Source organism: Carcharhinus amblyrhynchos, chromosome 33, assembly GCF_965287045.1.
Source record: "Carcharhinus amblyrhynchos chromosome 33, sCarAmb.v2.hapA, whole genome shotgun sequence".
NCBI classification, from domain to species: Eukaryota; Metazoa; Chordata; class Chondrichthyes; order Carcharhiniformes; family Carcharhinidae; genus Carcharhinus; species Carcharhinus amblyrhynchos.
The window spans coordinates 8,000,851-8,026,433 of NC_137356.1; the positions used below are offsets into that span (position 1 = coordinate 8,000,851).

The 25,583-nt window shown below is 47.1% G+C and overlaps 1 protein-coding gene across 1 annotated transcript; it reads right to left on the reverse strand.

Annotated features, from left to right (window-relative positions):
- Positions 1-212: 212 nt before the first annotated feature.
- best2 (bestrophin 2) lies at positions 213-25,280 on the reverse strand. The gene is made up of 9 exons (XM_080216755.1): positions 25,115-25,280; positions 23,221-23,315; positions 22,516-22,749; positions 18,838-18,992; positions 13,750-13,827; positions 8,825-8,977; positions 6,442-6,522; positions 4,377-4,531; positions 213-1,515 (listed from the first exon to the last, which is right to left on the reverse strand). Exons 1-9 carry the CDS (start codon positions 25,264-25,266, stop codon positions 522-524), a joined length of 2,097 nt encoding a protein of 698 aa, XP_080072881.1. The 5' UTR covers positions 25,267-25,280; the 3' UTR covers positions 213-521.
- Between the last annotated feature and the right edge of the window lie 303 nt (positions 25,281-25,583).

The following is a 25,583-nucleotide window of genomic DNA, read 5'->3' on the forward strand; positions in this document are numbered from 1 at the left end:
ATTCCACCATCTGCCGTGGTGGGATTCGAAGCCGGGTCCCCAGAACATTAGATGAGTTTCTGGATTAATAGTCCAGTAATAACACCTTCCCTAAAGGGCATTTGTGAACCAGATGGGTTTTTTTCCAACAATGGTTTCAGGGTCATCAGTAGATTCTTAATTCCAGGTTTTTTTTTATTGAATTCAAATTCCACCAATTGCCGTGGCGGGATTTGAACCCAGGTCCCCAGAGCATTAGCTGAGTTTCTGGATTAATAGTCTAGTGATAATACCACTAGGCCATCACCTTTCTTTGGTTTGTGCCAAAGCGCCAAGAGTTTGAACCTTCTTTGGTTTCACAATCAAGTGAACGATATAATCCATTCTCCAGTTGAATCCATCACAAATGAAGGAAGAGTGAGGTGCTGAATACGATGACACGTTACAGACACAAAAGTCCACTAAGGTAGGCTTTCATTCACAGTTTTTGATTTGTAAAAAAAAATAGTTCTGTCGAAATCTGGGGATTGCTCCTTTCTCCTTCACAGCTGGGAGGGGGGTTTGGAATGGAGGGCCTCCCTCCCATTAACGTGTAGCGGCTCAGAGATGTGCAAGGGCGCGTTCTCGTCCTCCGTCCCGTCCGCGCGCAGAGAGCGCTTAGTGGTCCTGGGCCACTCGGACTTCTCGCCGGGCTCCTCCTCAGCTGGAGAGAGGGGCAGTAGCGGAGGCTCGGTCTTCACCCCAACCACCGGATGCTGCAGACTGTACGTCCCTCGGTAGGGGCGGGTCTCCACAAAGCTGGTATCCACCGAGAGCGGGGCGCTGCTATTGTGGGAGAGAAGGGGTGAGCCGGGGCTTCTGGCCAAGAAAGTTCCTGGAATCGTTTCCGTCGCTGGGTAGCTGTGATCGGGGGGTTTCTGCCCAGGTTGAGTCACTAAAGGGGACTGGATTCTGCAGTCCTGGTCTTCGTAAGACTCAAACTGGTTGGCCTGTGGATCATAGGAAAATATCAGGTCCCCTCCGTGCGGGATGCCCTGCCCAGTGACGGTTGGTGAACTGGGAGGGCCAACTTCCAAAGTGGCATCGCCAACCCGCGCAGGGGTATCCGTAAGCCCGTCCTTGCTGCCGCCCGCTTCCCGACCAAAACCGTGGCCATCCAGAACTGGCACTTTCTCCTCGCTCAGGTTCAAGCTGTTCATTTCAGCCTCGGTGCCTTTCCTTTCTGGCTCGGTGTTCTCGGAGAGGAAGTGGATCTTGGCGAGGGGCTTGTGGTCGGTGTACGTGCCGCAGGAGCAGACAGTGGACTGGGTGTCCTGGCACAGGCAGCTGTACATGGAGGCGTCGGAGGAGGCGCTGTTCCTCCGCTTCAGCAAGTGGAAAGGCCGGGCGGTGCGGGCAATGTTGCTGCGGAAGCTTGCCGGCGACGGGCCGGTGGGCAGGAGGCGGCTGAAGAGTGGGACGTGGTACCGATTGCCTTCTTCAATATTTTCCTCGATCTCTTCCATGGGTTGAAAATGCATGTCATCTTTCGAAATCCTGGAATTTGAAAAAAAGAGAATTAATGTCGAGAGTCTGGTATTTCACATCACTCTGCGTACAGTAAGGTTATTCTTTAACCACGACCTCTCACCCAACCATATCAAGATCCCACAAACAGATTTTGGCAGAATGCTGGCTGCAGAGCTCCCTGAACAGACCAGTCCCCCAACTAAACAAGCCCTTGATTTTGGCATACAATGGAACAAAGAAAATTGCAGCACAGGAACAGGCTCTCCAAGCCTGCACCGACCACGCTGCCCAACTGAACTAAAACCCCCTACCCTTCCAGGCACCATATCCCTCCATTCCCATCCTATTCATGTATTTGTCAAGACGCTCCTTTAAAAGTCACTATCGTAGCTACTTCCACTACCCCGCCCTGGCAACAAGTTCCAGGCACCCACCACCCTCTGTGTATAAAAACTTTACAATAGCACGTTCGAATCAAATAAGTACCTAATTTTTGGGAAGTAGACTTGAAGGAAATTGTCCAATGGCTTGTAGCTTTACAGTTGACAGACAACTAACACCAAAACACGAGCCACAGTTTGCAAAGATAACAAAGGAATAGCAAATTGAACTATAAACAGCATCTTTGTACGTATCCCAAAATTTATTTTTGGAAGTTGCAAAAGAAATCCTGGTGAGAGGAATGAAGTACAGAGTGACATTACTCAGCCAATCACCCTAGATGAACAAGCACCAATCCTTGTTTGGTTTATTTATTAGTGTCACAAATAAGCGTACATTAACACTGCAGTGAAGTTACTGTGAAAATCCCCCAGCTGCCACACTCCAGCGCCTGTTCAGGTACACTGAGGGAGAATTTAGCACAGCCAATGCACCCTAACCAGCACGTCTTTCGAACTGTGGGAGGAAACCGGAGCACCCGGAGGAAGCCCACACAAACACGGGGAGAATGTGCAGACTCCACGCAGATAGTGACCTAAGCCAGGAATCGAACTTGGGTCCTTGATGATATGAGATACCTGTGCTACCCACTGTGCCACCTTAGTGACAGTTAGTGATAGGGAGATGAATTTATCACTGGGCAAAGTCCCTTTGAATAGAAGGCTTGCATTCATAAAGTTCCCTCACACCACTGGTTGTTTCAAAGTAATTTGCAAACAATTAAGTTCTTTCAAAAGGGAGACGTAAATCAGTAATGTTATCGGAAAGGCAGCTTTGTGCACAGCAAGAGCCCACAGACAACAATTTGACAGTATGTTGCTTTACTGATTAAAATGTCAGCTAGGATGCCTCCCCTTCTCCACAATGACAACAGGGAACCTCTCCCATACACCTATGGGGACAGACAGGCAGGGTAACCTATCTGAAAGATGGCATCTCCAACAGCAGTGCACATCAAGATCAGCCTAGTTTTTTTTGAGTCCCAGAGCAGCAAGCTTCTGACTCCCAAGTGCCTAAGGAACAAGCAGCAGCTTATACACATCCATGAGTGGGGAACCCCTCACTTGATGTTGGAACAAGTCACCGTCCCACATTTTGCGTTCCATGCTTAAAGTAGCAACAGCAGAATTTGATTTGATTTATTATTGTCACATGTATTAACATACAATGAAAAGTATTGTTTCTTGCATGCTATACAGACAAAGCATACCGTTCATAGAGAAGGAAAGGAGAGGGTGCAGAATGTAGAGCTACAGTCATAGCTAGGATGTAGAGAAAGATCAACTTAATGCAAGGTAGGTCCATTCAAAAGTCTGATGGCAGCAGGGAAGAAGCTGTTCTTGAGTCAGTTGGTAAGTGATCTCAGACTCTGAATGGGCCAAACACAAAGTCAAAGCTCACTCTTATTTCTCTGGTGATAAACCTTCACCCATTTTGGAAGCCAGTCCCTCCTGCGCTTGTGTGACTTTTATTTTAACCTCCATCACCTAAAGGACGATAGAGTTCAGCTCTCAGCCTCATAGTTAAAGCTCCCCTTATTAATCAAGAACCTATCTATCTCTGGGTTAAAGATACACAGTCAGTAGTCCCAAATCACCAGGTTAAAGTCCAACTGGTTTATTTGGAATGGTGAGTTTTCAGAGCGCTGCTCTTTCATCAGGTGAGTGGAGAGTCGGGTTTCACAAATACGGCATATATAGACAGAGACACAATTGCAAGATTAAAATGCGAGTCTTTTCAGGTAATCAAGTCTTTACAGGTACAGACGATGTGAGTGAAGAGAGGGGTAATCACGCTTAAAGAGGAGTGAATTGTCTCAAGGCAGGCTTGAGGCCATTATCTTGCAATTGTGTCTCTGTCTATATACGTGATTCCAAATAAACCTGTTGGACTTTAACCTGGTGTTATGAGACTTCTTACAGGGATTGGGTGGAGGGGGATAAGATGCTGTGTCGGAGAGTTGGTACAGACTCGATAGACCAAGTGGCCTGCACTGTAGGAATTTATTAATCCAAGACCCTGGTCTCTGGGTTACTAGTGCACTGACAGCACCACTGCCTCCTGTATGATAAGACCATAAGATATAGGAGCAGAATTAGGCCACTCGGCCCATCGAGTCCGCTCCGCCATTCAATCATGGCTGATATTTTTCTCATCCCCGTTCTCCTTTAGAGGGATATGGTCCCTGGAAGGGTAGGCGGGTTTTAGTTCAGTCGGGCAGCGTGGTCAGTACAAGCTTGGAGGGCCGAAGGGCCTGTTCCTGTGCTGTAATTTTTTTTGTTCTTTGTCCTGCCTTTTCCCCATAACCCCTGATCCCTTTATTAATCGAGAACCTTTGAGTGTCTTTAAGACAGAGATACAACGATGAGCTTGAAAGCTCAGCTTTGCCCTTCCTCCATCACGCCAGCCCCTCCCCGGGCAACGTTGTCAAGTTGTTAAGGACTCACGTCATGTCGAAGGTGGAACCCTGGAAGGACGGTTTCTGCAACACAAACACGGTGGCAGCCGTGTAGGGGGGGCGTGGGTTGGACTCGTTCCAGTACCGATCCTTTTCCATGAGGGGCAAGTCCTGGTACATATCATCAACCGCCATCATTGACACCTGAATGCAACAGTCACAACTACAGTCAATGCAACCCTGCAAAAAAGGGACAGCCAACTCAACAAGAGTAACTCAGTCCAGGAAGGTTTAGGAGGGGTTTGGGGGAGGGTGGAGTGGTGGGGGGGGGGAGAAGAGGTGATACATTCAAAAAATAGCTTGTTAACGCCCCCCCCCCCATTCCTTCCTTCCTTCCTCCCTCCCCTCCACCCTCTTTGTTACTCTCCTGATTGGCTGAACTCATGCTGGCATTTGACACCGTCTTGCAATTTTTCAGTAACTGCACTGTGGAGGCTGCACGTTCTCCCCGTGTCTGCATGGGTTTCCTCTGCATCCCTCCAGTTTCCTCCTACACTCTGAACGACGGGCTGGTTAGGGGTGCATGGGTCGTGCTAAGTTCCCCCTCAGTGTACCCGAACAGGCACCCGAGTGTGGCAACTAAGGGATTTTCATAATATCATAGAATCTCTGTAGCACAGGAGGCCATTCGGCCCATCAAGACTGTACCAACCACAATCCCCACCCAAGCCCTATTTCCGTAACCCCACGCTAGGGTCAATTTATCATGGCCAATCAACCTAACCCGCACATCTTTGGACTGTGGGAGGAACCTGGAGGAAACTCACGCAGACACGGGGAGAACATGCAAACTCCACACAGACAGTGATCCAAGGTCGGAATCGAACCTGGGTCCTTGGCGCTGTGAGGCAGCAGTGCCACAATGCCACACTTAATTGCAGTGTTACGTCTATTTGTGACAATAATAATAAACAAACTACACAGAATAGAACCGCGATGAGGAGGAGTTTCTTCAGCCAGAGGGTGGTGAATCCATTGCCACAGAGGAGGCCAGGTCATTGACTATATTTAAGACAGAGATAGATAGGTTCTTGATTGGTAAGGAGATCAAAGGTTACAGGGAAGAGTGGGAGAATGGGGTTGAGAAACTTATCAGCCATGATTGAATGGCGGAGCAGATTTGATGGGCCAAATGGCCCAACAGTGCAGAAGGAGGCCATTCGGCCCATCAAATCCACATCAGTTCTCTGTCAGGGCATCTTACCCAGGCCCTATCCAATTAACTCCATGTATTTACCCTGCTAATACTCCTAACCTATACATCTTGGGACACTAAGGGGCAATTTAGCATGGACTTTGGAGAGGGTACAGAAAAGGTTCACCAGGATGGTGCCTGGTTTGGAGGGTATTAGTGATGAGGAGAGATTGGACAAACTTGATATATTTTCACTTGAACATCGTGAGGGGAGACCTAATAAAAATTTACAAAATTATGAGAGGTTAGAATGGAGTCTTTTTCCCAGGGTAGAAATGTTAATTACTGAGGAGGTTAGGGTTTAAGGTAAAAGAGGGAAAGTTTAAAGGAGATGTGAGAGGCAAGTTTTTTACACAGAGGGTGGTAAGTGCCTGGAATGCACTACCAGAGGAAGTGGTAGAAGCAGATACAATAGAAATATTTAAGAGGTATTTTGACAGATACATGAATAAGACGGGAATAGAGGGATACAGATCGTGTAGAAGCTAAAGATATTTAGTTTGGAAAGGCATCATGTGTTGGCACAGGTTTGGTGGGCCAAGGGGCCTGTTCCTGTGCTGTACTGATCCTCGGACACTCAAAACCAACTCTACCTTCCCCATTCCATCTAAGCAGAATTGGTCAGAGATCAAGTAACCATATAAACTCTCAACAAATGTGTGTGGCTGGCTACCAAACTGGACAGTGCATCCGTCCACAGTGTACCTCCTGGGACAGGATCAAAGAAACAGTAATGGAGTGAGTTTGAGTGTGTAAGCTCTGGTATCTTGTCAAGGCACTTTGGAAGAGGGGACAGCTGCTGGAGCACCAACACTTGTCACCGTGCCACCCAACGCCCTCTGTGTGCAGTGGTCATTACCTGAAAGTTTCGATCAATCAATCGGTTTGTTTCAAAATCATCATCGTCTTCTCCAAAGGGATTTATTAGCTGCTCAGCTACCTGTAATCAGACACAGTGACTTAAATCGTACAGTCGGTTCTGGGCCCACAACTTGTAGCTTTCATTGAACCAAACCCAAGAAGTGAAATCAGCATTTTTATCATAGAATCCCAATAGTCCAGGTGGAGTCCATTCAGCCCATCAAGTCTACACCAACTCTCTAAGGTAACATCTTACCCAGGCTCTATCTCCATCACCTCATGTATTCACCCTGCAAAACCCCTTAACCTACACATCTTGGGGCAGTAAGGGGCAATTTAGCATTGGCCAATCCACCTAACTGACACATCTTGGGGCACTAAGGGGCAATTTAGCATGACCAATCCACCTAACCGACACATCTTGGGGCACTAAGGGGCAATTTAGCATGGCCAATCCACCTAACCTGCACATCTTAGGAGGAAACCAGAGCACCTGGAGGAAACTGACACAGACACAGGGAGAAGGTGCAAACTCCACACAGACAGTCACCCAAGGCCGGAATTGAACCCAGGACCCTAGCACTGTGAGGCAGCACTGCTAACCACCGTGCCACCTTTTTGAAAAGTGCGTTCCCGCATAATTATCTACAAGGCACAAGTCAGGAGTGTGATGGAATACTCCCCAGTTGCCTGGATGGGCACAGCTCCAACAACACTCAAGAAGCTCAACATCTTCCAAGACAAAGCAGCCCCACTTGATTGGCACCTCATCCACCTCCTTAAACATTCAATCCTGCCACCACCAATGCTCAGTAGCAGCATTGTGTACCATCTGGATGTACTGCAGCAACTCAGCAAAGATCCTTAGACAGCACCTTCCAAACCTGTGACCTCTACCACCAAGTAGCACAGCAGATACATAGGAACACCGCCGCCTGCAAGTTTCCCTCCAAGCCACTCACCATCCTGAGTTGGAAATGTATCGGCCGTTCCTTTACTGTCACTGGGTCAAAATCCTGGAACTCTCTCCCTAACAGAACTGTGGGTGTACCTACACCACATGAACTGCAACGATTCAAGAAGGCAGCTCACCACCACCTTCTTGAGAGTGATTTAAGAGTGGACATCAAATGCTGGCCTAACCAGTCATCTCTTGAATGAATAAAATGAAAAAGCCTTTTGGGTAGAAAATTTGAAGGATTGACAATCCACTGAGTTGAAATATATCACCTCATCTCAGTCCTAAATGACCAACCCCTTATCTAGAATTTCTTTTTAACTCATTTGTGGGACATGGGTGTCGCTGGCTGGCTGGCATTTATTGCTCATTCATAATTACCCTTGGAGGGCAGTTGAGAGTCAACCACATTGCTGAGGCTCTGGAGTCACATATAGGCCAGACCAGGTAAAGACGGCAGATTTTCTTCCCTAGAGGGGCATTAGTGAACCAGATGGGTTTTTCTAGATTCCCTGACCAGCAGAAGCAATTTCTCAGCCTATAAAACCCCTTCAGAATCTTGTATGTTTCAACAAGATCGCTTCTCATCTAAATCCAGAATGTAACCTTAGCTGAATGGATACCACTGCTCAAACGACCAGACTGCGGAGAGATTGTAAGGGAGCAGAATTCAGAGTCCAAGAACAAGATAAGTCCATACGTACGAACATTCAGACAGGAGTAGGCCATTCAGTCCCTCGATCATTGTGATACTGGGACTCTCACAACCACCTAACTCCAAGAACAGGATTCTGTAAAAGCCAGCTGACCCGAGTGGCTGTGCCAGTAACACAGCGAGCGTGCAAGGAGCAAACAGAGATCTTGAAGAGTTATATAAAGGCGTACTGCAGCTATCCTGTAGTATTGGTCACTGCTGTTTGCTAGCAGTTCTTAAACCTCTGTTTGCCTTTGCAAATCTCCAAGCTCATTGAATTACAAGCAACATTTCTCTAGGTTGCGTGCAGTTCTTATTTCCCCCGACATAGACTTTTGAATCTTGTGCTGTGTGTTGCACTGAGCTGTGAAGTAACGTAGCTTACAACTTGACACAAATGTGACTAGTATTGGAAACACCTTCCCTGGCAAGATTTCCAAAGCTGAGGTAAGATACTAGGAGTGGAGTTCTGAGCTTATCCTTGCCCTTTGGAATAATTTTACTCATTACTTTCATTATTACAAACATTAAACTCATTATTTTGATTTGATTTGATTTATTATTATCACGTGTATTAGTGAAAAGTATTGTTCCTTGTGCACTATACAGACAAAGCATACAGTTCATAGAGAAGGAAAGGAGAGAGTGCACAATGTAGTGTTACAGCCATAGCTAGGGTGTAGAGAAAGATCAAAATGGCAGCAGGTTTTTTCACATTGCTGGCCTTACCTTCAGCCAGCCAGCGTAGAAGAAGAACTGTAGCAGGGTGAACACAGGGACGTACAGGTCGATGTCATGTCCCGCGTAGCCTTGGGCAGGGTCAAGGAACTGTCGTCCAATCAGGCAGGTCATGAAGAAACTGTACACTGCGATGGTGACCACCTGCAGAGGGAGAAGGGTGTTGGGTGCGGGGGGAGGTAGAGAGGGATATAACATTAGCACGCTCACTTAAAAAGACTCTCCCACCTTTCAACACATCTTGGGGCACTAAGGGGCAATTTAGCATGGCCAATCCACCTAACCTGCACATCTTAGGAGGAAACCAGAGCACCTGGAGGAAACTTTCAACAGCATCCTCCTGTCCTTTAGCTGCAGGTCATATCTGAACATCTGAGCAGCAAATGACCAGATGCAGAGCAACATTAACACTGCTCCAAAACCCGGTAGAGGTATTATCCGAGGCACCGGACAGCATAGTGGCATGGTGGTTATAGCACTACTGCCTCACAGTGCCAGGGACCCGGGTTTGATTCCAACCTCTGTGTGGTGTTTGCTCGTTCTCCCCATGTCTGCGTGGGTTTCCTCCAGATGCTCCGGTTTCCTCCCACAATCCACAATGTGCAGATTAGGTGGATTGGCCATGCTAAATTGCCTCTTAGTATCTAAAGATGTGTAGGTTGGGTGGATTGGCCATGCTAAATTGCCCCTTGGTGTCCAAAGATGTGTAGGTTGGGTGGATTGGCCATGTTAAATTGCCCCTTGGTGTCAGGGGGATAACTAGGGTAAATATGTGGGACTGTTTGGCTTGATGGGCCAAGTGGCCTCCTTTTGCACTGTAGCAATTCTATGACTCTATCTCTTCCTCGCTGAAGGTAAGACCATCTTAGAGGGAATCACATTGCCAGTGCTCAATACCTCATAGCCGTGTACTTGATTTGATTTCACATATATTGGGAAACATTGAGAAGTATTTATTGTTTCTTGCACACTATACAGACAAAGCATATTGTTCATAGAAGAAAAGGAAAGGGTGTAGAATATAGTGTCACAGTCATAGCTCGGGTGTAGAGAGAGCATTATTAAAGAGTTTAAAAGAGTTAGAATACAGTTTTAAAAGTATGGAATGAGATTAAAAGATAGAGGCAATGCTGGGGACAGCTCGCAAGTTGTCTCGCTCCTGCGCCATCATGAAGATCGAGGAGGGAGGAATATAGGAATAGGGAGCAAAAGTCCAGCCCTTTCAGCCTGCTCCACCATTCAATCAGATCATGGCTGATCTCTCCCTGGTCTCAAATCCACCTGTTCCCCGTATTCTTTTTAATTAGAAATATACCTATTACCTCCTGAAAACCAGTCAACAATTCAGGAAAAATATTCAAAACCCTATCCAGCATTTTAATCTTCTTACATTAGATGTGGACATCATTGGCTGGGCCTGAACTTGTCCTTCCCTAATTGCCATTGAACGGAATGGCTTGCTTGACTAATTCAGAGGGCAGTTAATAGTCATCCGTCATATGTAGGCCAGACTGGATATGGGTGGCAGATTTCCTTCCCTAAAGCGGTGGCATGATGGCACAGTGGTTAGCTCTGCTGCCTCACAGCTCCAAGGACCTGTTCTAGGCTTGAGACACTGTCTGTGAGGAGTTTGCACATTCTCCCTGTGTCTGCACGGGTTTCCTCCAGGTGCTCCGGTTTCCTCCCACAGTCCAAAGATGTGCGGGTCAGGGTGCATTGACCGTGCTAAATTGCCTTTTTGTGTCTCAGGATGGTGGGTGAGTGGAGCAAATATGTGGGATTACGGGGTAGGTGGGATCATTGTCGGTGCAGACTCGATGGGCCAAATGGCCTCCTTCTGCACTGTAGGGATTTTATAAAGGGCATTAGTAAACCAGATGGGCTTTTAATGACAATCGATGATAGTTATTATGGTCACCATTACTGAGACAAGCTTTTTTTAAAATCTAGATTTTATGAATCGAATTTAAATTCCACTAGCTGATTCCAGGATAATAAAAGGACAACACCGCTGGAAATCAAAAATCAAACAGAAAGTGCTGGAAAAGAAACTCGGCAGGTCTGGCAGTGTCTGTGGAGAGAGAAACAGAATTAACATTTCAAATCCAATGTAACTCTTCCTTGGAGTGGATTCTGGGATCTTGTGATCTGAGGCACAGGAGGAGGCTGAGGTTGGTTAGCTTTCAAAGTTAGAAAGTTTATTTATTAATGTCATAAGCAGGCTCACATTAACACCGCAATGAAATTACTATGAATTTGATTTGATTTATTATTGTCACATGTATTAGCATACAGTGAAAAGTATTGTTTCTTGCGCACTATACAGACAAAGCATACCGTTCATAGAGAAGGAAAGGAGAGAGTGCAGAATGCAGTGTTACAGTCGTAGCTAGGCTGGAGAGAAAGATCAACTTAATGTGAGGTAGGTCCATTCAAAAGTCTGATGGCAGCAGGGAAGAAGCTGTTCCTGAGTCGGTTGGTACGTGACCTCAGACTTTTGTACCTTTTCCCCGACAGAGGAAGGTGGAAGAGAGAATGTCCGGGGTGCGTGGGGTCCTTGATTATGCTGGCTGCTTTGCCGAGGCAGCGGGAAGTGTAGACAGAGTCAGTGGATGGGAGGCTGGTTTGCCTGATGGACTGGGCTACATTCACGACCTTTTGTAATTCCTTGCAGTCTTGGGCCAAGCAGGAGCCCATACCAAGCTGTGATACAACCAGAAATAATGCTTTCTATGGTACACCTGTAAAAGTTGGTGAGAGCCATAGCTGTCATGCCAAATTTCCTTAGTCTTCTGAGAAAGTAGAGGCATTGGTGGGCTTTCTTAACTATAATCTCCTAGTCGCCACACTCCGGCACCTGTTCAGGTACACTGAGGGAGAATTTAGCACGGCCAATGCACCCTAACCAGCCTGTCTTTCGGACTGTGGGAGGAAACCAGAGCACTGGAGGAAATCCACACAGACACGGGGAGAACGCGCAGACTCCACACAGACAGTGATCCAAGCTGTGAATTGAACCCGTGCCCCTGGCTCTGTGAGGCAGCAGTGCTGACCACTGTGCCACCGCGCTGTCCAGAGTTTGATGTTGGTTAGCTTCAAAAAAAAGGGAACTGTGAGTCAGGGGATTGCGACGCGAAGGAGATGGGGTCGCACTGTTGATGTAGCAGTCGGTGAGTGTGATGAATCTAGCTGTCACACATGTAATTACTAATAGAAATCGGTTCTTAAAGAAAGCAGCTAGCACCCACCGTTCACAAGAATAAGGCTTCTCCTACAAGCAGAAGGGGAGGTAGTTTCAGTTGGATTGTGGCCTGGATTAAACCCCCAGAGTTTGGAGATGGGTTAGAAAGATTCTTTCCATCATCGGCCCCATGTATCTGAGAGAAGGAGCAAGACACTGACAATTTGGGATGGATTACACCAGGGACAAAGAGTAAATGAACTGTTGGAAAGATTGAACAGGAGGTTTAAAAACAATGCTGACCTTAAATAATATGAACATGTATGAAATGGGAGCAGAAGTAGGCCATTCGGCCCCTCAATCCTGCTCTGATATCATGGCTGATTGATTTGTGTTTGGAATTCCCAAGGACTCCCAATAACCTTTGATCCCCTTGCCCAATGAGAACCTATCTATCTCCGTCTGAAAGATATTCAGTGTCTCAGCCTCCTGAGACAGAGAGTTCCAGAAGGTTCGCACAACCCTCAAAGAAAAATACTCTCCTCATCTCGGTCCTAAAATGGTGACGTCTAATTTTAAAACACTGCCCTGGTTCCGGACTCGCCCACAAGAGGAGACATCCTTTCCATGTCTATAGAATCCCTACAGTGCAGAAAGAGGCCATTTGGTCCATCTAGTCTCTGACAGAGTATCTTACCCTCTAAACCGTGCTATCCCACCAACCCTGTGCACTTAGCACGGCCAATCCACCTAACCTGCACATCTTTGACTGTGGGAGGAAACCGGAGCACCCAGTTATGAGTTCGGCCCCCACGAGACATTTTGTTGCCCCAGGCACAGGGTCACCACATTCCACTGATTCCCCTCCGTGTAGTTTTTTTCCTAAGGGTGTGACTGAAGCGATTTGCATGTAAAGCAAGGGCGCGTGTGTGCTGATTGCTCACAACATTGACTGTGAGAGCTGTGCACTCCATCTGTGTCCAAAACATTAATATTTCTTCTGATTTTAACCATTTGAAGTTGATGAGAGTTCTATTAATATATAAATTATGAAGCATTTTCCACAACTCATTACGAAATATTTGGCGTGTATTAAATGTATTTAATCTGATTCACGGGATCACAGTTAATGATCAAGCCCCATTTCAATCTTGCAGCCCACTCACTGGCCCAGTCACCTATCTCTGACCCAAAGAGAACATCATACCCAAACCTAAATCAGTCCCAATCGGTCATAAGCATATATATGAGCGCACACACACACAAACATAGACACAAGCCCACATACATGCATGCGCACACACACACACATGCATACACACATGCACATACACACACATATACATGCACACACTTGCATGTGCATGCACACACAAATGCACGCACATACACATGCACGTGCATGCACACACAAATGGATGCAAGCACATACACATGGACACACATACACATGCATGCACACACACACATGCACTTCCAATATTAGCCACTAGATGGGGATTAAGACCCATTTCTCATTCATGAACCAGAAGCCGGACTCCAGCGTCTTTGCTGCCACCCTAGCGAAGGTCAACAGAACCAGTGGATGGTAAAGGCGGCCAGATCTGCAACCTCTCCCCCCCTTTGGTTTAGGAGGATCAGCCACTTGTTGCCAAGCTGCCCATGGTGAGGGTGGAGGAAAAGGCAGATGGGCGATGGTCTAAATGTCCAACACAATATAAAGGTAAAGCTGTACCTGTGTGTACACCAATGGGATACTGATCCAGTCATAATGGAACAGGAGACTACACTTGGCTCGGAAAGTATTCAGTTCCTGAAGGAGAAACAAAGATACACAGGAAACAAAAAAGTACAACATTAAAAGAGAACCCCCAATAATATTTCACAGAGTAGGAAGGTTTGTTTTATTAGCGCCACAAGTAGGCTTACAGTAACACTGCAATGAATTTATAGTGAAAATCCCCTTGTTGCCACCCTCCGGTGCCTGTTCAGGGACACTGAGGGAGAATTTAGCACAGCCAATGCACCCTAACCAGCACGTCTTTCCCAGCGAAAGACGTGGGAGGAAATCGGAGCACCCAGAGGAAACCCACACAGACACGGGGAGAACATGCAGACTCTGCACAGTGACCCAAACCAGGAATTGAACCTGGGTCCCCGGAGCTGTGAGGTAGCAGTGCTAACCATTTTGCACCTACCGCCCACATTAAGTGTGTAACACAGAGGAATAAAGGGTGACAAGTGTGTTACAGAGATACGGGGAGACACAAACACGCCAGCAGCAACTGGCTTCACTCCCAGGGAACAGAATTGTAGTGGAGGTATCAATTTGTAATCAGAAGATCAGCAGCAGGTTTTTAAACCATTATTATCATGGCTGACATTAATCTTTGGTGGCTAGTGGATGTCCCGTGACATTACATAGGAATTAGGAGCAGAAGTAGGCAAATTCAGCCCTTCAGATTATGGCTGATCTCTCCCTCGTCTTAAATCCACCTCCTCACCTGTTCTCCATATCCCCTTATCCTGTTCATGATCAGAAATATATCCATCTCCTTCTTGAACCCGATCAATGATTCAGACTCCACCACGCTCTGGGGCAGCGAGTTCCACAAATTCACCACCCTCTGCGAGAAGTACTTCCTCCTCATCTCAGTCTTAAATCTACCGCCTCTCAACCTCTAGCTGCAAGTATCCTCCCCTCTGCCTTCAAGGGCGGCACAGTGGCACAGTGGTTAACACTGCTGCCTCACAGCGCCAGGGACCTGGGTTCGATTCCTGGCTTGGGTCACAGTCTGGGTGGAGTCTGCACGTTCTCCCCGTATCTGCGTGGGTTTCCTCTGGGTGTTCCCGTTTCCTCCCACAGTCTGAAAGGCGCGCTGGTTGGGGTGCATCGGCCGTGCTAAATTCTCCCTCAGTGTAACCCGAACAGAGTGTGGCGACTAGGGGATTTTCACAGTAACTTCATTGCAGTTACAGCTGGGGAACGGGTGGGGAGGTGGATTGGAGACCAGGGAGTGATCAGCCATGACCTGATTGAATGGCGGAGCAGGCTGGAAGGGCTGAATTTGCCAACTACTGCTCCTAATTCCTATGTAACGCCATGGGAATGAGTGTGTAATCCTACTTGTGACACTAATAAGTAAACTTTAAGAGAAGGATCTGTGGATCCAAGAGGCCCCTGTTCTGCCACATCTCTCAGTACCCAACTGTTTGTTGTGTCTCACTTTGCCTTGTCAGCCTTCCCCAAATACATTACATCATGTTTCAAAAGCCCTCCTTGACCTAGGCAATTTTTATGGAAAGGAGCTGAGTCACTGTGCAGGAAGTAATAATTGGTACTTTAGTAATGTGGTCACATTGCTGCTTCAGTGAATTTAGAGAGAGAGAGAGAGAGAGGGAGACAAACAAAAACAACTTCTCCCTCTCTCTCTAACCACCATTTCCCCCCTCCTGTCGAGTTGCTGGGACTCTGTACCTGTTGCCCTCATGCCCTACATGAGGTGAGGGGAGGTGGGGGGGGCACATTCTCTTCCTTGTCCAGGGGGGACATCATCACCCAGTTCAGTCCCAGCTCCCTCTCCCCTCCCCCTCCCCTCCCCACATTAGATGGGATGGCATGTTGGCACAGTGATTAGCACTGCTCCCTCACAGTGCCTGGGACCTGGGTTCAATTCCAGCCTCGGGTCACTATCTGTGTGGAGTTTGCACATTCTCCCCATGTCTGCGTGGGTTTCCTACAGGTGCTCCGGTCTCCTCCTACAGTTCAAAGATGTGCAGGTTAGGTTGATTGGCCATGCTAAATTGCCCCTTAGTGTCAGGGAGATTAGCAGGGTATGTATGTGGGGTTACAGGAGTTGGGTCTGGATGGGATTGTGGTTGGTACAGACTCGATGAGCTGAATGGCCTCCTTCTGTACTGTAGGGATTCTATGATTCCCAGTCTCACTGAATGATTATAGATCAGAAGGTCATTTGGCCCAACATGTCCTTCCTGGGGGTGGCACAGTGGCACAGTGGTTAGCACAACTGCTTCACAGCGCCAGGGACCCAGGTTCGATTCCTGGCTTGCATCACTGTCTGTGCAGAGTCTGCACATTCCCCCCTGTCTGTGTGGGTTTCCCCCGGGTGCTCCGGTTTCCTCCCACAGTCCAAAAACATGCTGGTTAGGGTACATTGGCTGCACTAAATTCTCCCTCTGTGTACCCGAACAGGTGCCGGAGTGTGGCGACTAGGGGATTTTCACAGTAACTTTATTGCAGTGTTAATGTAAGTCTACTTGTCTCACTAATAAATAAACTTTAGCTTTAATTGATCTCTACAAGATCAGTTTAGTTAATCCACTCACTCCCCCACCTTTTTATCTGTAACTCTGCACATTTAGAGGGTCACCCATTAACTATGAGGAGCTGGAACATTGGCCAAATTTTCTTTTTCATTGCCTTGAATGCACTGAGGGGGGCACGGTGGCACAGTGGTTAGCGCTGCTGCCTCACAGGGACTGCATTTGATTCCCGGCTTGGGTCACTGTTTGTGTGGAGTTTGCACATTCTCCCCGTGTCTGCATGGGTTTCCTCTGGGTGGTCCGATCTCCTCCACAGTCTAAAAGTGTGGGGGTTAGGTGGATTGGCTGTGCTAAATTGTCCCTTAGTGTCAGGGGGATTAACAGGGTGAATATGAGGGGCTGCGGGGATAGGGCCTGTGTGGGATTGTATTTGATTTATTATTGTCACATGTATTAACACACAGTGAAAAGTATTGTTTCTTGCATGCTATGCAGATAAAGCATACCGGTCATAGAGAAGGAAAGGAGAAAGTGCGGAATGTAGTGTTACAGTCATAACTAGGGTGTAGAGAAAGATCAACTTGATGCAAGGTAGGTCCATTCAAAAGTCTGACAGCAGCAGGGAAAAAGCTGTTCTTGAGTCGTTTGGTACGTGACCTCAGACTTCTGTATCTTTTTCCCGAAGGAAGAAGGTGGAAGAGAGAATGTTGGGGGTGCGTGGGGTCCTTAATTATGTGGCTGCTTTGCTGAGGCAGCGGGAAGTGTAGACAGAGTCAATGGATGGGAGGCTGGTTGTCAGTGCAGACCTGATGGGCCGAATGGCCTCCTTCTTCACTGTAGAGATTCTATGAAGTATAGTGCTCTAAACTTCAACTGAAATTAAACCCAGTCCCTATGACTCAGTTGGAGGTGGGCAATTTAGGACTGAGGTAAAGAGGAGTTTCTCCACTCAGAGGTGCGTCTTTGAAATTCTCTACCTCAAAGGGCTGTGAAGGCTCAGACATTGACAGAGATCGATAGGTTCCTAGATACAGTCGTGAAGTTGAGTTGTGAAGAATGCTTGTAAAGAATTGTAAAAATGTGGCGGGAGAGTGCGTGGTCCCTTTAAAAGTTGGTTCTGAGTTCAGTGCTTGGTGCAGAGTACACACAAACTCTGAGTTGCAACATTTGTTTCGAGGACCAAGCATCAGGTTTGCACTTTGTTAGCCTATCAGTTTAAAAAAGGCAATCAGCTATTAAGAGCCTATCAGATTCGAATTTGCTGTTGTTGACGACCTCAGACCAATCGTGGTGTCAGAAAATTGCGAGGTCATCACAAGTATAAAGGCCAAAGCAACTGCTATCTGAGAACATCGTCTCTGGGGTGGCACGGTGGTTAGCACTGCTGCCTCAAAGTGCCAGGGACCCGGGTTCAATTCCCGGTTTGGGTCACTGTCTGTGGGGAGTTTGCACATTCTCCCCGTGTCTGTGTGGGTTTCCTCCGGGTGCTCCGGTTGCCTCCCACTGTCCAAAGATGTGCAGGTTAGGTTGATTGGCCACGCTAAATTGCCCTTCAGTGTCAAGGAGACTAGTTAGGGTAAACGCATGGGGTTTATGTAGATAGGGCCTGGGTGGAATTGTGGTCGGTGCAGTCTCTATGGGCCAAATGGCCTCCTTCTGCACTGTAGGGATTCTAGAGACAGAGCCAGATCGACTGAAACAGTTAGTTCTTAACCCTGCTAGCTTCAGGTATGTCTTAAGAGAACTCACCATTCAAACAGTGAAAAGTACCAAATCAGACAGTGCTTCCAGATAGCGGACACCTGTAGAAGAATTCCAAACCTTTTCCATGCCATCAGATCTGGTTGTGTATAGTTTTATTTAAGATTCTGCTATTACTGTGTTAGTACTGAATGGTCCTTGTCTTTATTTGAACAGCACTTCAATCAAACAATCCTTTTTAATTAAAATGTTACTGCCTAAGTTAAAGTTCCTGGTTGGTTGAATAAAATACCTTGTTAATTATTCATTTAAAGCGAGTGTGATGAACCTCTAACCATTAATGTAGAACAGTTAACATCTTCCCAAACACTTTTACGAGATAATGAAGCGAGGTAAAGGGGATTAACCTCTGCAGTGTAACAATACTAAGGATATCAAGGGATAGGGGGATAATGAGGTAAATAACATTAAAATAGGAGATGAGCCGTGAACTAACTGAATGGTGGAGCAGGGACAAGGGGCTGAATGGCCTGCTCCTCCTCCAATTTTCTACATTCCTTCCCACATGGATAGAATGATATGGTATAGTAGGTGGCCATTCAACCCATCTCTTCCACTCTCCCTTCTTCCGCTCTCCCCCTCCCCTTTTCCCTCCCCCTTTCCCTCACCCTTCTTCTCCCCTTCCCCTCTCCCCCCTCCCTCCACCCCTCTCCCCTCCTCCCCAAGCTAGATGTCAAAACTATAGAACAGAAGATGGGACCTGGCAGGAAAGGGTTTGAACCATGAGGGGGCCTCACCCAACCTCGGTCGAGATTTGGCGACATTCAAAGGTCAATACCTCCATTAACAGTTTGAGTGCGTTGTCATCCCTAATCCGACCCTCTTTGCGTCCCTTGGCAGCCAGGTTTGTGAACCAGACACACGGAATCCAGTACTTGTTGTAGGGCGAGTGAAGACTTTCATATTTCTTTCGTTCGTCCCTGGTCATGAACCCTGCAAAGACAACAAGTGGTTCCTTCACTGTTAACAAGCCGAGTGCCATTAGCTTGCAAACATTGGGGAGTTCCTCTGCCAATATCCTGAGGCCTTTAAACAAGGACTTCTCTGTCAGCTTGAGAGGATTGAAATGGACACTCTACCATCTCAAGGTGCAGCTCGGCAGTGAGGAGGGAATTCCGTTGCCCTGACAACAACAACTTGTACTTACCTAACGCCTTTGACACCATTCAAATTTCCCAAGGTGCATCAAAGGATTTGACACCAAGTTCATAAGGTGACATTAGACTGGACAGGTGACCAGAAGCTTGGTCCAAGAGGAAGGTTTTTAATGGTAATATTCGCAGGCTTACAGGGATGTGTTGAGGGGGTAAGCCTGGCTAAGAAGCCCTTGTGAATATGTTGATGGGCCGAATGGCCTCCTTCTGCACTGTGGGGATTCTGTAGATTTTCATTCATTCATGGGATGTGGGTGTCCCTGGCTGGGCCAGCATTTATTGCTGTGGGTCTGGAGTCACGTGTAGGCCAGACCAGGTAAGGAGGGCAGATTCTCATGTGGGTGTGTTAAAAGAGAGGAGGAGGGGTATAGGGGAAGAGATTCTGCCACTTGGGGCCTTGTCAACTGAAGGCATGGCCACCAGTGATGGAGCGATTGAAATTGGGTACGCACAAGGGGGCCAGAATTAGAGGGTGTAGAGATCCTGGGAGGGTCGGCGGGGAATACAGAGATAGTGAGAGACGGACTTGAAAACAAGAATGGGAATTTTAAAATCCAGGTGTTGCTAGACCAGGAGCCTGAGTGAGGTCAGAAGAAGGAAGAGGATCTGCATGCTAAGGGCAGCACGGTGGCACAGTAGTTAGCATTTCTGCCTCACAGTGCCAGGGATCTGGGTTCAATTCCAGCATCCGGTCACTGTCTGTGTGGAGTTTGCATGTTCTCCCCATGTCTGTGTGGACTTCCTCCCACCCTTTAAGTATGTGTGAGTTAGATTTGTTGGCCACGTTACATTGCGCCTGAGTTTCGGGGGGATTAGCAGGGTAAATACGTGGGGCTACAGGAATAGGGCTTCTCCATTGGCCTCAAATGAGATCATATGAACATTGGGCAGATGTGCCAGTAAAACTACCCTCTTAGTGTCCAAAGATGTGTAGCTTTGGGAGATTGGCAATGCTAAATTACCCTTTAGTGTCCAAAGATGTGTAGATTACATGGATGGGCCATGGTACATTGCCCCTTGGTTAAGATAATCAGGTTATGTGGGATTGGCCATGCTCAATCCCTGGGGTTACAGGTTGTGGTGAGGGATTGGGCCTCGGCGAGGCGCTCTTTCAGACGGTTGGTGGACACACGATGGAATGAATGGCCTCTTCTGCACTGTAGGGATTCAATGATTCCATGTAAGACATCACTTCAATACTGCTGTGAATGTGAAATGAAACATCGATTTACTGGACAGCAGGACAATTTTGTCCCCTGGGTCAGGTACCAATCACAGTAAGAAGTCTCACAACACTAGGTTAGGGTCCAACCAGTTTATTTGATAGTAATCTCACAAGCTTTCAGAAACAGTGTCCCTTTGTCAGGTGTGTGGAAGTTCCAAATAAGTGGTTGGACTCTAACCTGGTGTTGTGAGACTTCTTACTGTGTTTACCCCAGTCCAACGCCGACATCTCCACATCAGGTACCAATCCACAGGGTAGATAAAGAGATTATTTGCTTTGTAATTGATGTGGGAAAGTGGTTAACATGAAGATAGACAGGTTGGGTGACCAATAGAGGAGTTACCATTATTTGACAATGGTCTTTTTTGTATAGAACCATATCAGATGCTCTTTGGAAGATTGCTTATTCATAGACATCCACCACCTCAAATCAAAAACCAGCTAGATTATTTAGACAGGAAATACACAACGTTAATCAATGCATACTTTTCCAAGTCAGTCCTGATGATAAATTCCAGTAAATCCAGAATTTAAGACTAGAATGAAACAGCATAGGAGAAGGCTATTCGGTCCATTGTACCTGTGATAGCCCAATGAAAGAACTAGCTAATCAATCCAGGTCTTTACCCAATGACTTTGTAGATTTTTTCTTTGCCTTCAAGAATTTATCCAATTCCCTTTTGAAATGTATGATTGGGTCTCTATCCCACCATCCATTTGTAGAAATATGGAAAGTAGGTGCAAGAATAGGCCACTCAGCCCTTTGAGCCTGCCCCACATTCAATATGATCATGGTTGATCATGCACTTTCAGTATCCCACTCCTACTCTCCATTCCCCTTGACCAGCTCCCTCTTGTCCATAGCTAACAAACTGGCCCCAACATCTTTCTGTGGTAGAGAATTCCACAGGTTCACAACTCTCTGAGTGAAGAAGTTCTTCCTCATCTCTGTCCTGAATGGCTTACCCCTTACTCTTGGACTGTGTTTCTGCCTATTTCTGGACTTCCCCAACATTGGGAACATTCTTCCTGCATCTAGCCTGTCCAGTCCCATCAGAGCTTTATATGTTTCCATGAGACCCCGCTCTCATTCTTCTAAATTCCAGTGAGTACAAGCCCAATCTCTCTTCAATGTCAGTGCTGCCATTCCAGGAATCAGTCTGGTGAACCTTCGCTGGACCCTCTCAATAGCAAGAATGTCCTTCCTCAGACTAGGAGGCCAAAATCTGCTTCAGGCAGCACCCTCCAGATCACAACAACTCACTGTGTACAATTTTGGTAGAAATTCTCCAATTTTCATGCCCAATAAGTGAGAATGAAGAATTTGGTGTTCAACCAAATCTCCAGCGGGACTGGAGAATTCCAGCTGCTGGAGAGGTCAGAGGATATATAAATTCATAAGAAAAAGGAGCAGAATTAGGCCATTCAGCCCATCGAGTCCGCTCCGCCATTCAATCATGGCTGATATGCTCCTCATCCCATTTTCCTGCCTTCTCCCCATAACCCTTCACCCCATTACCAATTAAAAATCTATCTAAAATCCTTTACTCACTGTTCCAGCATTTGGGGTAGGAATTCCACAGATTCACAGCCCTTTGGGAGAAGTAGTTTCTCTGTTTCAAGTTTGCTGCCCCTTATCCTAAGACTGTGACTTCTCGTCCTAGAATGTTCCACAAGAGGAAGCATCCATTCCATGTCTACTTTATCCACACCTTTTATCATCTTGTAAACCTCAAATTGATCTCCCCTCATTCTTCTAAATTCCAGAGAGCATTGGCCTAAACTGTTCAATCTCTCTTCATACGACAAACCCCTCATCTCTGGAATCAATCTAGTGAACCTCCTCTGAACTGCCTCCAATGTCACTACATCTTTCATCAAATAAGGGGACCAAAACTGTGCACAATATTGGCCAGTCCCACCCTTATCTTTCCTTCGGGTCATCTCCCGTTCTTTTGCCAATTATCTTCAGCCAAATTAGTTTGTAGATATCTCTCTCCCTCCCTTCTTTAAAAAACAAGAGCGATATTTGCACCTTCCCTGTCCAACTCCAACGAGCTCCAAAAGGTTGCCTCACCTGCCTCAACCACGTGGTCCATTGTAGGGAAGCGTTTGATGACAGCCGTGCTGACGGAACGGAGGATGAGGAGGGCGGAGAGGCTGGCATACCTCATCATCGTGCGGCGAAGCATGCGCCCCCTCTCATCGGTGCCGTGCACATTCCCCGAGATGACGCACATGAGCCGATCGGGAAGCGGGATGCTGGTGTACTGGCTCCACCAACGGTTCACAACCAGGGTGACGTAAAATCCTGGGAAGAGGGAAGCAGGCGGGACATTTATGATACAGCACCCACTCAACAGGGATAGAAAAAACCTCCATTTGGGATAAAGCACAAGTGCTCTTTCAAAGAGACAGCACTGGGACAGGTGGCCAAATGGCCTCCTTCTGTGCTGTGGACAGCACTGTGCAACCATGCTGCCCACACAGAGTGATAAACCACTGAGGCTTGATCACAGTGGGCCCGAGACTCTGGTCTCAGCCAGGACAGAGAGAGAAAGGGTGTGGGGGGTGGTGAAAGGTGAAATCTGGTATCAAACCACTACCTAGTGGAGATGGATCCGAAAAATGATTCCTCTCCAATCTACTTAATCACAGGGCCAGCAAGACCAGGGGGTGAGCTAAAAGAATCCTGTGGATCCCGAAATCTTAGGAAAAGGGGAGTGGGGAGGAGGGAATATAACAGACAGAAATATAAACACTGAAAATCAACCAAACCTACCAAGTACAAACGCCATGGGAATTAAGTTGGCATAGTGGTTGCAATACAAGGCCAGCTTCTCAAAGTATCTCTTCTGCTCCTCCATCAGTACAAACCTTCGACAGAAATGAAAATCACAACATTCTTAAATCAAACGGACCATTTGTGATCCCTTTACTGTGTTACCAGGCTCTGAACGTTGGCATTTATAGGATGGTTTTCAGCCCCGTCATTGCTGGAACAATCCAAAAATAATCCCATTGCCCCACACAGTGGTTAGCATTGCTGCCTCACAGCACCAGGGACCCGGATTCAATTCCAAAATTTGCACATTCTCCCCGTGTCTGCGTGGGTTTCCTCCAGGCGCTCCGGTTTCCTCCCACAATCCAAAGATGCGCGGGTTAGGTGGATTGGCCATGGTAAATTGCCCCTTAGTATCCCAGGATGCGTAGGTTAGAGGGATTAGTGGGGTAAATATGTGGAGTTAGACTTTTGTATCTTTTTTCCTGACGGAAGAAGGTGAAAGGAAGTATGTCCAGCGTGCGTGGGGTCCTTTATTATTAGAGTGGTGCTATGGCATTAGGGCAGCATGTGGCACAGTGGTTGGCACACAGACCTGGTTCGATTCACGCCTTGGATCACCGTCTGTGTGGAGTTTGCACGTTCTCTCCGTGTCTGCAAGGATTTTCTCCGGGTGCTCCAGTTTCACCCCACAGTCCAAAGGGTTAGGCTAATTGGCTGTGCTAAATTACCCCTTAGTGTCGGGGGACTAGCAGGGTAAATATGTGGGGTTACACGTATAGGGCCTGGGTGGGATTATTGTCATTGACATAAGAACGTAAGAACATAAGAAATAGGAGCAGGAGTAGGCCATCCAGCCCTTCGAGCCTGCCCCGCCATTCAATAAGATCATGGCTGATCTAAAGTGGATCAGTTCCACTTTCCCGCTTTCTCCCCATAATCCTTAATTCCCTTGTCTATCAGAAACCTATCTACCCGTGACTTAAATATATTTAGCGAGGCAGCCTCCACCACTTCAATGGGCAGAGAATTCCAGAGATTCACCACCCTTTGAGTGAAGAAGTTCCTCCTCAACTCCAATGTAAACTGTCCCCCCCCCCTTATCTTGAGGCTGTGCCCTCTAGTCCTGCTATCCTTTCTAAGCGGGAAGAATCTCTCTACCTCTACCCTATCCATCCCCTTCATTATCTTATACATCTCTATAAGATTGCATGGGAATTGCTGGCTGGCCAGCATTTGTTATCCATCCCTAGTTGCCCTCAAACTGAGTGTCTCACTTGGCCATTTCACAGGGCAATTGAAAGTCATCCACATTGCTGTGGCTCTGGAGTCACATGTAAGCCAGACTGGGTCAGGATGGCAGATTTCCTTCCCTAAAGGAAATTAATGAAATAGATGGGTTTTTCCAACAACGGTTTCATGGCCACCAGTAGATTCTTAATTCCAGATATTTTTTATTGAATTCAAATTCTACCATCTGCCGTGGTGGGATTCGAACCCAGGCCTCCCAAGACATTAGCTGAGTTTCTGGATTAAGGTTCTAGCGATAATACTACTCGGCCATCTTCTTTGAACATGAGGGGGTTATCACCACCAAACAATCTCAAATCTCAGACACACACTTCCAAATATCACTAGATAGCATCGGAGTGTCAAGATTTTGCCTCTGGGCTTTCCCTCTCTGACACTGGGGTTTCAGGTGAATTTAAACACCCCTTAGTTAGGCATGGGGGAAGGGGAATCGCGTGCTGAGGAGGAGGGAGTGTTGCTCACTCATCTGAGGCCAAGATCCAAACTTGATGCTTAGAACAGTCATTGAGGTTAATATTATGATGGGGTGGTTGCAAGCACTGTTATGTACGTGGCAGGTTCACATAACTCCACATTCACTGACCTGTAAGCCACGCTGAGGACTGCGTACATGAAGGAGAAGACGAGGAACTCTTTGTAGAGGAGTTTGTAGATGCTCCCCTTCCACAGAACCAGCAGTTTGGAGAAACTGCAAAAGCGGACATTAGCAACTCTGGCCGTGTAGGTGATGGTCATGCCTCGAGTTAGCAAGGACCCGGTTCAATGCAAGAGAGATGGAGGAAGGATTTCTGGAGAAGGCAGAGGAAAGAGAGGTTCAGGAATTCAGTTCCACGGGACTGGAGAATAACACAAGGCTGGCTCTCTGTGCTGGAGGTGTTGGAGATCACCTCAGCACCTGGGAGCGCAGAGCGCACAAGATAGACCCACCAAGTATAGAGATCAGTCATACCAACTCTTGGAGATATTTGGCTGAGGTAACCAAGCTTGAAGATTTCAGCACTTCAGAAAGTCAGGAGATCCAAATGGGAATCAAAGCTCCAACATCTACTTGG

Coding starts and splice junctions, on each gene's coding strand:
- best2 (XM_080216755.1), bottom strand. CDS start 25,266: ATGACCATCACCTACACGGCCAGAGTTGCTAATGTCCGCTTTTGCAGT. Junction 23,316..25,114: donor GTCCTCAGCGTGGCTTACAG/GTCAGTGAATGT, acceptor TTTCTGTCGAAG/GTTTGTACTGATGGAGGAGC. Junction 8,978..13,749: donor TCCCATTGGTGTACACACAG/GTACAGCTTTAC, acceptor CTCCCTCTGCAG/GTGGTCACCATCGCAGTGTA.